General features: G+C 36.6%; 1 protein-coding gene across 4 annotated transcripts in view; it reads right to left on the minus strand.

Annotated features, from left to right (window-relative positions):
• Positions 1-7,716: 7,716 nt before the first annotated feature.
• The window catches only part of palm1a (paralemmin 1a), an 88,274-nt gene continuing 81,871 nt past the window's right edge, over positions 7,717-14,119 (minus strand). For all 4 annotated transcript variants that reach the window (XM_067432176.1, XM_067432177.1, XM_067432178.1 and 1 more), the window contains one exon: positions 7,717-10,443. In XM_067432176.1, coding sequence (XP_067288277.1) covers positions 9,866-10,443 — 578 coding nt within the window. In that variant the 3' untranslated portion in view covers positions 7,717-9,865. The remainder of the gene's footprint in view (positions 10,444-14,119) is intronic.

A 14,119-nucleotide genomic window follows, 5' to 3' on the forward strand; every position in this document is an offset into this window, starting at 1 on the left:
TATTATAAATGTCGAAATCAGGCTCATAAAAATGTCAGGAAAATTGGTTTATCGTTGATCTTTATTCAAAATCTGAAAATATGCTTTTGCTCTTGAATATCCTTAAAGGGTTAGTTCACCCAAAAATTAAAATTCTGTCATTAATTACTCACCCTCGTTTTGCTCTAACCCCCTATGGCCTTTGTTCATCTTCGGAATCCAAATTAAGATTGGTGAAATCCGAGAGAACGCTCAAGGTCCAGAAAGGTAGGAAAAACATGAGTTAAAACAGTCCATGTGACTACAATGGTTCAACCTTAATTTTCGAGAATACTTTTTGTGCGGAAAAATAAATAATCTAAATAAATAAAAATAATATCTTTACTCAACAATTTCTTCACCTCTTTGTCAGTCTCCTACGCTTTTAACGTAGTAAATATAGTGCAGCGTTTCCGAGTTGTGCCAGAGCTACGGCAAAACGCCGGCTTACCATTGGCCAATGCGGTTCACGTGAGCACCACGACGCATGCGTGTAATACTGATGCAGGAGCTGACCAACATAAACTGCGTAGGAGAATGACACAGCCATGAAGAAATTGTTGAATAAAGCCTTTATTTTTGTTTGTTTTTAAACACAAAACGTATTCTTGTCGCTTCATACTTCTCTAGACCTTGAAAGTGGTGATTAAATAGCTGCTTAAGTAGGGGAACTCACGGATTTCATCAAAAATATCTTCATTTGTGTTCTTAAGATGAACGAAGGTCTTACTAGCTTGTAACGACATGAGGGTGAGTGATTAATGCATTTTTGGGTGAACTAACCCTTTAACCACTCCCCTCCAACCGTCAGTTTGCTATGAGCGAGGAATGAGAGGAGGAAGTAAAACCCTGCCCTCTATTCAATATTCCTTTTCAGTCAGAAATGTGTCACAATAAGTAAAGTCTTTAAGCTAATTTAAAAAGTATAGTGTTACTTTTTAAACAGTAAGCTAATTTAAAAAGTATAGTGTTTATTTATATGCATTGAAAAATACAATATTTAAATCTAAAGAACAAGAATAAGACAAAGTTTAGGGAAATGTTTCTTTGCCTAACCACATTAAAAGGTATTCGATAAAATGTAAGTATACTGCACAAATATTTGTATTGACTTGTACATCAACAATGACAATTGTATTAGCTATTTAATAAAAGCATGTAAATACACTAGTATTGTACCACATTTATTTTATATACAGATGACTAAAATTCGATAAATGTATAAAACTTCATATATTTTGTAAAGCTGGTTAAGCGAGGCTCAAATTGTTGTAGAATAAATCTTTTTTTTTTAAAGCCCTTCTTGAAACATTATTTATTTGTACAACCTTACCTTAAAATCACGATCCAGGCTGTTACACAGCACCTGCCAGGGAGGCGTGTACCTGAACATGCTGCTCTGTGTGCGTCTGAGCTGGTGTTTGCTGCAGTGCTACTTGCTTATTAGAGTTTCACAGGAAAACTTTAGCATGCAGTTATCTCAACTCAGTCCTAATGAGTCCAGTCTGTGAAAGAAGTTGAGTTAATGAGAGAGGGGAAAGTGGAAGGAAGTGGAAAGTCCTATTCATATCCTACCAACAGTCACCATATCAAATGCTTACAAAATATTTTATGATATTTTTGTGCAAAATGAACAATTTGTTTGGTTTACTCTCAAAATAAGATATTCTTCCTCGCGCTCACCTCTGACTCACCTCATCTTTTGCAGTCCCATGTATACCGTAAGACCATTGTGTTTACTAGCGCTGAAAGATACAGTCAAAGCAGGGCCTGGCCTACGCCATCAGAACTTCTGCAGGTTTCAGTCTGGTTTGGATCGCATCAGTCACACTTGACACTGTCTAACACACTACCCATAAAACTTGTGTTTTGGCTCAATTGCTCTGGTAAAGCCCCTCCTCCAATATGGCTCTATGTGTTGTTTACCGTTCTCAGCCAGAACGAGAGGTATCATCTTAAGCGGAAATGCCCAAAATGTATGTGGGGTGACTTGGCCCATGGTCAAAGATTCAGTGCATGCATGCGTGTGTGTGTGTGTGTGCGTGTGTGAGTGTGCTGAGGGCAGGGATACCAGTCTGGAATGCTGCTATAATCAGCAACCTTAGAACAAAAGCTGAGAATACCCCTCTACTATCCAATAATGCGCCTCATAGTTGCTCTCTAGCCTAGTCATTTAGTCATTGACAAAGGCAGTGACAATGCCACAGTGGCTCTCAGATTAGTTCTGAAAGGCAGCAATGGCGTTCCTCAGGTCTCATTACTAGGCCTGCAAACAAGTTTGTATTTAATAAAACAAGACAATTCTTTCCTTGCTTATTTCCCTTACACCTTTGTTCTTCAAAAATCTATTTGTTTGTGTCAGATGTTGATTCAGTAACCTCACTCTGATGATTCGTCAGACTGATTCAAACTGGCAACTTATAAGAGGCATTCGTTCAGGAGTCAAATTACACTTGTCATACTGTACGTTTTCAATAAACCTGAAAGAATCGGCTCATAAGAGTCACATATTCTTGAGTTAGGCTACACTGAATGTTTTTGATTCACTAAAAAGAACCAGCTCATAAGAGTCACATGTTCTCGAATTAGACTACACTGGGCATGCTGAATGTTTTTGATTCACTAAAAAGAACCAGCTCATAAGAGCATTTTTTAAATCAGACTACACTGGGTATGCTCTATGTTTTTGTATTTACTAAAAAGAACCAACTCATGAGAGTCATTTGTTTGTGAATCAGACTACATTGGTCATTCTGTATGTTTTCGAATCAATAAGAAGAATCAATTCATATGAAACATGTGTTTGTGAATAATACTACACTGGTCATTCTGTATGTTTTCGATTCAATAAGAAGAATCAATTCATACGAATCATGTGTTTGTGATCAGACTACACTGGTCATTCTGTATGTTTTCGATTCAATAAGAAGAATCAATTCATACGAATCATGTGTGGTCATGCTGTTTGTTTTTAAATCACTAAAAAGAACTGACTCAGAGGAGTAATTTTAATTAGTTAAAATTTAATTAATTTTAATTTAATTAGACTATGCTGGTCATGCTGTATGTTGATTTTACATTTAATAACACCTTTCTTCAGCATGACATTTCTTGGCCATTATTTTGCTGTGAACTAGGGAAGAGCGGGGCACAACCTAACGCCTTTTGACTGTCTCAGTTTGTGTAAATCCACTTGGGGTTCAGCGTATTTTTTTCTCTCTCACATGTCTAGTACAATTATGTGGTTTTCTTTCATTAATACAGTGTATACTTTTTTTTCTTGATTTACCGTGAAATATTTGAAGTGAAATGTGACAACATGCCCCATAGGTAGGGTACATTGTAACATGTGAGGGGGTAATATCTTTTTAAAATGAAATAATGTCATTTTTTCATAATTAAAAATATACTAATTTTTAAGTTTGACAACAGACACATTGATAAATACAGCTATACAGCATAATTCAAAACATAATAATAATTAATAATTTCTGAACATTGATTCATTATTCACCCTTTTCTCATGGTTTCTCAAAAGAATTAATAAAAGTATAGAATATAATAACATTTATAATAGGGGCTCATTATAACGCAGTGTTACAACGCACCCCAAATGCAAAACTGGGATTTAATTCCGGCTCGTGTCTTCTGCTGTTAGATCAGCATTAAAGAACGATCTCAACTGTTAGATAACAGATATAAGATTACAATAATATCAGATTTGTCTTATTTAAAAAAATTAAAAAAAAACTGAGATGAAAAATAAACTTAAGAAATGTACATTTGCTATGGTTAAATAAATGTTCAGTGATATCTTCCAAATATTTTTTTTTAATTTTGGCGCAATTCTTTTTCTAAATTAGTACTAAACTAGTAAATACATTAAGTTTCGTCACCTTGGCATGCGTGGAAAGTGTTAAACCATGTGTTACAACTAACATGTGTTAGGTTGTGCCCGCGCTCCCCTATATTTGTATTGCATTGTATCCAGTACACACCGCAAACTCACATCGACAAGATTAATCTTTTTTTCTGTGATGTTGAAGATTCATCAAAACATGTACATAAAGATTTCTTAAAAGCATGTTGTACATTTGTTCCAGAGAAAACAAGACAGAGGCAGTGATTTCCGTAAAGCACGTCACATTTTAATGTCTCGTTCCAACTCTTTCTACAGTTCTTTCAGGTTGATTAGAAAGCAGACCTTCACAACACACAGACAACAGTGGCAGTAATAGCACACACACTCATTATCAGGAGAACCAATAAGAGAGGGCTGTTCAGACAGGTAAGAGAAATTCTCCGTCTGGGCCGCCCATTAGCTACTTCAGTACTCATTAGAAACAGGTTATATGTTTCTACATTGTCCTCTGTTCTATCATGCCTTTGAATTCAGCTTGACATCAAGGGTTAGGGGTTCAAGCACAGGGACATTATCTAACATGGAAATGGATATGCATATGTAGATATGAGTGATTTATGTACCTATAAAAGCATGCAACTATACAAAAGAGATACGCCAGGCCCGTGGCCAGACAACAAGGCATTCAGGGGTGAGGAACGCGTCGGAACTGGAATGTTAGTACTGACGGACAGTAAGGTGAGCGGTAAAAGTGTGAGGCAACCGTGAAACTCACAGTGACGGAAAGACTTTAAAGGAGGAGTCCCAGATGAGCATTGGGGGAAGAGCAGACTGGTTCTTGATCAGCTGAACCATGAATTATCATTAGATTCTGCTTTACGTCCAAAAACTGTGTACATGGAGAAGTGAAAATGTGCAAGTATGTAAACATGACGGAATTAGATAAACAGAAAGGGGTTTTTTTTTGCATTCACGCTGACCTCATTTGGCTCCTGGGCTTCTAAACACTCACATACACACAATTATTTCCACAAAGCTCATCCCAGCGATTCGGGCAGTTGAACCGATATTACAACTATGTCATTAAAATGGGAGATATGACACATTAACTGACGTAAATCATGAATACGACTGCAAAACGCACACAGACACACTTCATCTAGCACACATCTACCAGCTAGCAGGGCCATGTAATTTAATTCCTCTAAAATGAATTCATAATCTAATTAAATCGATGAAGCAAGTAATTTACAAAGTAAGGTACAAAACAGATTTAACATTCATGAACAAACCCTCCAACTATAATTTAAAGGTGCATTTAGTAGTTTGCCGCCAGTTTTTAAAAATGAGAAAATAAAGAGTCTAAATTGGTACACTCACATGAGATGAAGACTTCTTATAAAAGATGTTCATAAAAAGCATTTAAATAATGTATATATTGTATGCTAGTAATGTTGTTTGGTGATTTAGAGAGTGAAAGTCTGACACTAATTACAGTGCTTTAATGTTGAGAGAAACGAAATATGGTTCATAGTTCACATATCCCTCTAGCGATAATCCGTTGGAATTCAAAAAATATCCGTAGCCTAGGTTTGACTTGACAGGCCAGTTTCATACATGCTCCGAAATCACTGATTCTAAACAAAAGATTCGCAGAGGTTTTGAGGATTCATTTAGACTGGGTAAACCCAATCTGATCTGCCGGCGATTTGATTTCGCCCTACTGCTTCAGTGACACCTTTGCGGGAACCAATCACAGACTGGCTTATTCACCAGACACGCTATTTGTGGGTTTAACACGATGACAGATAGAGAAGTGATTGGCCGCTTCCCGTTGATCACAACTCTTGTGGTCTGATTGGTTGAAAAACTATAAAATTGTGTACAGAGTCATTTGAATTATGCTCATTTATCACCCCTCTTGTTGCGTAGAAAATACAGAGCAGAACCCCCAGACCAATGTCCAATCTTAAATTGAGCTTGGTCTGGTGATAGCCAGACAAGGCTTCATTAGCATTGTTTTTAAATTGCCCATCACTACTACATACATGGCAGAAGAAGCAGAAAAGAAGCCAGAAGACAAGACAAAAAAACGCAGCATACACAAGGTCAAATGTTTTTGGAAAGAGCAGTTATTTAGGAGTTGGTTCTTTTTTGTTGGGCAGGTAAGGAAATGCATTGCTTGCTAAAATGCACAATATTTGTTAAAACTTGACGATTGTGCAAAACCATGCCAAGATCTGAAGCAGTTGTGATAAAAGACTACTGAATGCACCTTTAATGTTACTAGCATTTTTTCTGATAGGGAAAACATGGAAATAAACCCCCTCAAAAAATAAATTAGCACCACATTAAACCATAATGCAGTCGATCAACATCTCTTTCACAAAAATGCAGGCTACTGAAGCATTTGGCATGATAGCTACTTTAAGGGCAATTCCAAAAATTTTTCCCCAACTTTGACCAGATCTTGTACTTTTTTTCTAAAAAAAATCCTCAACACTTGGTATGGTAGCCTATTAAACTTTTCCTGTCTCCTTGCCACACTTCCCGTAATTTCCTTGGAACAGCTAAGGAAGGGTGGATATTGTCCTTCCTGTCTTTCCCTTCTTGAACTGTTGTGATTATTGTATTAGTGAGAGAGCTTTGCTTATTCTGACACCAGTTTACACGCATGAGGGCTCTTGCATAGGATTGGCTGCAGCAGTTTGCTGATGTCACTTGTTGGAAATGAGCTGTCAATGGCCCTTCCTGAGGCCTAATGGCAGTGTAGACTGAAATACAATCAAAATACCATCCTGGACACAGCCGGATTGATACTTAAACACCTATTAATGTCAGAACAAGGGCGGGGCCTTTTTAATACTCAAAATATATATGAGCGATGCATGTCAAATGCAACAAATGATCCAACGCAAGTTTATAACACGCAGCAGTTTGAAAGTAACCAAGAAAACAGCTTACTCCCTACTCTTTATCTCTATTTCCAACAAATAGATAATATAATAATAATAGATAATATATCCCAAAGTGGGGATAATATATGACAACAAATGTTTTAGTTAGAACAAAGGAACGATTAAACATGCGTAAGCTCTTTGCTTGAAAAGTCTAAATGAGAACGACCACCAAACAAGCCTTACAGCAACACACCAGAGCTTACTGAGATATCCTCAGCTCACCTGTCCTACATTTCAATATGAAAGAGTGCAATCTACTGGACTCACAAGAGAACACGGAGACAACATAACAGGTTATCCGTTAAGGAGGGGAAAATGGTGCTGTATTTGTGTCCTCGTGAATGTGTGTGAGAGATAGCAAAGAAAAAAGAACAGGGATGCCCTGATAAAAGAAAACACTTTGAAATATTCAATCCTTTGAAGCAAACAGTAATTTGTAAAAATGTAGTCTCAGCGCAAAATACAATTACACATGCATTTACAGGAATGTTGGTTCAGTTGAGGTTAAGCTGCAACAACATTTGATTTACCACAAAATTGTTATAACTCGTCCCTATGTTTGTAAAAAATAATGTTTTGATATGCAAGTATTATGGAAGTCTATGGCAAAAGAGTGGAATAAATAATTAAGTCTAGCTACAAGACTACACACTACTGTTCAAACGTTTGGGGTCAGTTTGTTCTGCATTAAAGGTAGCCTGGATTCCAGCCGAACTCAGCCCCGCCCACAACTTTTGAGGACGGGCAGTTCGGTCTGGACTCGATCCATAGAGGAGTGATTATGCCCGAACAGAAACTGTTCAGACCAGTGAAATCATCAGGGCGGGCTTTAGACGATGATGGACAGATAAAAAAATAGTGTTTAGGGGGTAAACATTGTTATTTTGGCAAGGTTGCCTGCTAAAATTCGCATTCATGCGTCTATATATCACATAATAGTTATTTCAACAAGCGGACATGGAAAACAACCCGCGAAAAAAACGCGGACTTGGCAACACAGTGCAGTTGAGTTCTGTTGACATTTGACAACTAACATAATGCATCGCTTTGTTGCCCTGATTGGTTGTAGGTCTATCCAATTGAGGTCTTTCCTGGTTCGGTGGAAACACGCCCCATAATAACAGCCCAATGGAGCAGTTTCAGATTCTGACTAGAATTGAGTATGACCACATTAGGCTACATTAAAGGGATAGTTTCCCCAAAAATGAAAATGCTGTCATTAATTACACACCCTCATGTCATTTCGTATTAACCTGTAAGACCTTCGTTCATCTTCAGAACACAAATTAAGATATTTTGGATAAAATCCGAGAGCTCTCTGACACCCTCCATAGACAGCAATTTAATTAACACTTTCAAGGCCCAGAAAGGAATTAAAAACATCAGTTAAAATTGTCCACGTGACTCAAGGGGTTCAACCTTAATTTTATGAAGCGTCGAAAGAATACTTTTTGTGTGCAAAAACATAAAAAATGAACAACTTTATTCAACAATTTCTTCTCCTTCTCCAACTCAGTTTACGTTGACCAGCTTCTCTGTCAGAATCACACGCATGCGTCATGGTGCTCATGCGAACAGCATCGGCCAATGGTAAGCTGGCGTTCTGCCGTAGCTCTGGTGCAACTCGGAAACGCTGCACTGTATTTACTATGTTAAAAGCGTAGGAGAATGCACACAGAGCTGAAGAAATCCAAAGTCGTTATTTGTGTTTGTTTTTGCGCACAAAAAGTACCCTCGTTGCGTCATAAAACTTCAGTTGAACCACTGAAATCATATGGACCATTTTAACACGTGTTCAATAAATTGCTGTCTATGTAGGGGTCGGAGAGCTCTCGGATTTCATCAAAAATATCTTAATTTGTGTTCTGAAGATAAAAGTGAAATTTTATAATGTTGAAAATATTTCTAATAAATGCTGTTCTTTAGAACTTTCTATTCGTCAAAGAATAATGTGGGATACAAATGTATGGCCATTTCTACAACAACAACAAAAAATACACAACAGTTATTTAAAATGTAATATAACTGTTATACAATATCACTGTTTTTACTGTAATTTGGTGAACATAAGGGACTTTTAAAAAATCTTACCGACCCCAAACTTTTGAACGGTAGTGCATGTGCTCCTGTCATGACCATGTAAAGCCAGTAAGGATTTACAGAATGACTTAGACAACAGCTCAAGAAGCACATTTTTGTAGGGAAAATTTATGATTTTTTTTTTTAATACAAGCTTCCCATTTCTGTATCAATGTATATACTTCTTATCATAAACTAAGGGACGAGTCCAAACTTTTTTCCGTAGTAATCGAGAGCTTAACGTTTAACATTCCTTTAAAGCTCCTGTATAATGGTCAGTCCGTTGTTTTACAACAATCCTGTCATATCTAATAGCCTAATGTGCTCTGTCAATCCCCTGGTTTTGTTCCTAGTTCGAGAAAACCAGAACAAAATAATAATAATTGAAATACTTCCTTCTCACAGCTTCATCAGTAATAAATAAAGCGCAATGTACAATGTTGAAATCTTTGTCTTCAATGTTTTCTTTTGATGCGAAAGTGAAAATGCTTTGCAGTGTCACGCAACATATCATGCTTTGAAGAAAAGGGAACTCAAAATAAATATTTCTTCAACATAAATGATAACTTTATATATATTATGTGAGATATTTCATTCCTTCATATGGAAAGGTAGGACTAAATAGGATCTAAGGGGCTTGTTGGATACTGATTGGTTCAGTTCAGTAATCTGCAGACTTTTTTCATAGGAGCGCATACATGATTCATTTCAGCCATAATAAAACCAGTGGAAAAAAAACTATACGCATAAAATTTAAATGAGGTTAGAGAGTATCAAGGGGAAAGGATCAAGCAATATAGAAAATATAAATCAGGTAAAATCAATTAAAGAAACAACAGCTTCTATCAAAAGATAGTGAATGTTTATTCTTTGCCTTGCTATTGTTCTCTCTGTATGTTGTTGCATTTCGTCAGTAAAGTCCGTGTTTGGGAGGGTGTGTTTAGGCTCACATGATGGTGCAGCACTTGCAGGGTTGTTTCTCCTTGCCCTTGACCTCAGCAGCGCCCCCTTCTGGCTGTCCTGACTCTCCTGCCGCCTCTTCAGCCTTCGGTGGCTCTGCTGGGCTGCCATTAGAGGGTGCCTGCTCCTGCATGGTGTCACTGGTATTGGTCTTGGCATCTCCGTCCTCTATGACGACTACCTCAGCCTTCACAGTCGTGCTTTTTTCAAGCCCCAAAACCTTCTTTGTTTCATCCTCGTCCTCCACGCTCTGGTAACCCATGAAAACCATCGTAACTGGGTTCTCCGCACTGGCCCCGCCCACTTCTGTCAGAGGTGCTGTGGGTTTTGGTTCTACACCCGTGATCTCCATTATGGGGGTGGAGCCGGCTTCAGCTGGGACTACGTCTTTCTCAACCTTCTCCACTTTCTCTGCCTGCCCTCGCTCCAGACGCGGTGTAGTCTTGCCACTCTCACTCATGGTCACCTCATCAGCTTTGTGGAGGAGCTCCTCCACCTCTAAAGAGCTGAGCTGGTGAACGCCATTGGTTACTGAGCCGTCCACACTGCGCACTTCATGCACCACTAAAGAGAGAAAAATAAGACACTTTTCAGTGATACCCTGACTGACTGCCCTTCATCTCAAGATTGACATGACACCCCCTATAGAGCAATATCAACCTGAATGCTTGTGGGTCAATGGCAAATTTGAATGGCCTTTATCTTATTGGTTTCATACGGTTGCCTAATTGAATGTATTTTAATTTCAATAAAAAAAAATACATCTGGTGTAAATTTAAGTAAAAAGTACTAACAAGTTGCTTAGACCATGAATGTTTATAATTGTATGCAATCCTAAGTATTACTTTCCCCAAAAAATATTTTAAATTTTTTTTCTTTCACAAATATAATAAATTATTCATTCATAATTTATTATATTTGTGGAAAATAATATATATCTATATCTATATCATATATAATATATATATATATCATTTTTTATTTTTTTATTTTATGGGAGTACCATATAAAAATAGACAAAAATATGCTCAATATTGGATTCTAGAGTAAAGAAAGGCACAGCAAAGATCCAAAAAAAATAATAATAGTGGACTCACACACAGTTAAAAACATGTCAAAATATTATCTGTATTATTTAAAATGTATGTTTAAATAAATGGATCAATTCAAACAACAGGGAGTGTCATGTCACTTGCCATCTTTCAGATTATAATAAACAGCACTCATGCCTTACTTGACAATGCCTATATGAAGTTGTATAGCAAACGTGTAGCCAACATTGCAGCACATATGCCACATATTAACTAAGGTTTGCTGAAGTCAAGTTTTTACAAAGGAAGGATTTGTGTAATACTGTGAATTCAATTCAATTAAAAAATAAAATAAAAAATACTGCTAGAAAACCACTACTTATTATACCCATTGATAAACACATGGGAAGCATACTCTGCCCAGTTAGTGACTACAAACAGCATTGTCTTTAAAGAGACATTTTTTTAACCCAAAAATGAAAATGACCCTATGATTTACTCACCCTCAAGCCATCCTTGATGTATATGACATTCTTCTTTCAGACAAATACAATCTGAGTTATATAAAAAAATGTCCTGGCTCTTCCAAGCTTTATAATTCAAACTTTGAAGAGCAAAAAAGTGCATCCATCCATCCATTAAAAAAGTAATCCAGGTGGTTTAATTGAGGCCTTCTGAAGCAAATCGATGAGATTGTGTAAGACAAATATTCATATTTAACACATTATAAATAAGACTGAAAAAGCGTAACTGGTAAGACATCAGACGTAGCGTAAGCATTTTAAACTGCAAGCGGTGAAAACTTTCTTCGTAAGTTGAATACGGAAGGCGGTACGGCGGAAGCTAAATATTTTATTTTATAATGTGTTAAAGGTGCACTACGCAACTTTTCGATCCGCTAGAGGATAACACCAAGTTTGAGTGCCGCATCTTGGGACATTCACCTCACAGCCGGTGGAAAAGAATCGGGATAGGACTCTGGCAGAAATCATGTTGATGAATGCGGTTATTAACGTTTCTGTAGTATGAAGCAGAGCAGGAACGAGTGGTGAGGGAGCTGAGCAAAGCCACTGGAGCGATTGTTAATGAGATGAACAACACACGCCTCACGAGCAGCGGGACTTTTATTATGACGGGGGACAGTTGCCAGGCGCCGGCGCTATTTACGCTTTTCCAGTCAAGAGTATGAGGTAACATAACTCTGTGTATCATATTAGATACATTTTAGTGTGTTGAAAATTGTTATGACGTTACTCTGTGCGTTCGATCAGCGGCTGCTGTGACTGTCAAATAAAACCGGAAACCGAGGGTAACGCAGATATGAAGCAATTGACAGGCGACTGCCTTAGACGTCCAGGTTCCTTGGTTAAAATAGCAATTTTCTCATAATTTACAGATTGGGATATTGTAAGAACTCAACTGAAGAAAATATATAATACTGGCCTGGTGGTTTTTGGATATTTTACTGCAAAATTACTACACAGTGCACCTTAAAATAGACTTTTTTTTTTTCTTTAAACAAAAACCCATCGATTCGCTTCAGAAAGCATTTATTAACCCCGGAGCCATGTGAATTACTTTTATAATGAATGAATGCACTTTTTTTGGGCTGCCATTTACTGCCGTTATAAAGCTTGTAAGAGCCAGGGTATTTTTTTAATATAACCCTGATTGTATTTGTCTAAAAGAAAAATGTCATATACAACAATGATGGTTTGAGGGTGAGTCAATTATGGGATAATTAAAAGTTTTGGGTGAACTATGCCTTTAAAGATTGTGTGTCAGGTGCACTTCAATTGATAGAAGTGCATACTTGTCTGAGGGGATCAAACTGGGAAAGTGTGGCAAGCTGTAAAAAGAGCAGGAAGCAAGCAGTGCTACTGGTGTTAGCATTAGCAGCTAGCAGCATACAGTACAAACACATACAATATCAGAGAATGAAATGTTTTAATAATCCGTAAACCCTTATAGAATATATTTAATATGTGATTAATTTATAGTTTTATTATATAACACTACATTTTAAATAGGAAGTATATAAAGTCAGGCTGGAGGCTCATGGCTAAGCTTGGCAGCAACATGCCCAAAACTAGCAGTCAAGTTGCAGGGTTACCAAATCAGAGTGTAATGAATGACATGGTCTCTTGTTCTCTGCCAGGAAATAATGATAAGAGTCAACCAAAATCAGGCTTTTGTGGTAACCCTGCATCTAAAGCCATGCTCAGATTAAGTTACTCCTTTACGAGAAGTGACCAGCATTTGATGATAAATCCAGTGAGTTACTTTTAAAACTGAATTCATATGTTGACACTAACACCTCATGTTGTTTCAGACCCCTTTGACTCACTTTCTTTGGTGGAACCCAAAAGAAAAGTTTGGCAGAATGTCCAAGCTACTTGTTTCTATACAATGAAAGTATACAGAGGCCATCAAGTATGGAGGACCAACCCTGCATAAATTAAAAATAAATGAATGTATGAATACATAAATATATAAATAAATGAATAAATAAATAAATATACATATATGCAAATTAATAAACAGATAAATAAATGGGATATTAGGAACATAAATAACAGAATAACCGACTTGATAAAATAAATGTTTATTTTAATCAAATAAAATGTTGTTTTATCTTTCCCTTAATTTATTATTTTCTGCTTTTATAAAAATATATATTTTTAACTTCTATTTATTTGTTAATTAATTTTAACTTTTATTTTAACAAGTTGTTTATTCTGGTATTTATTTTTCTATTATCACATTTATTTATCTATTTATTAATTTTCATATGTGTATATTTATTTATTTATACATTTATTTACTTATTCATATATTTATTTTAAATTTCTGCAGGGTTGGTCCTCCATAAAAAAAATTGTTCATAAGACTCTTTATATTTTATCAGTTATATTTATCTTTTAAATGTTATCTTTTAAAACCACATGCTTTGTGTGAGGAGTAGATTTAAATTCACAACCCAGGCTTATTGTAAAAACATGCCTACGTTAGTTGTATTGTGGCATTCGGAATTGAAATGTGCGGTAAATGTCTCTAAAAGGTTAATGCTCCATATTTGAAAATGAACTCTACACCTAACCAATAGTCCTAATGAGATTAAAATGCATTTGCTTTAGCAACCACACTATTTAACCTTGCTGCTATGTCTTTGAGGTTTTTTCTCCTGACTCGTATCACAGGACTCATTC

The sequence above is a fragment of the Pseudorasbora parva genome, chromosome 22 (assembly GCF_024679245.1).
Source record: "Pseudorasbora parva isolate DD20220531a chromosome 22, ASM2467924v1, whole genome shotgun sequence".
NCBI classification, from domain to species: Eukaryota; Metazoa; Chordata; class Actinopteri; order Cypriniformes; family Gobionidae; genus Pseudorasbora; species Pseudorasbora parva.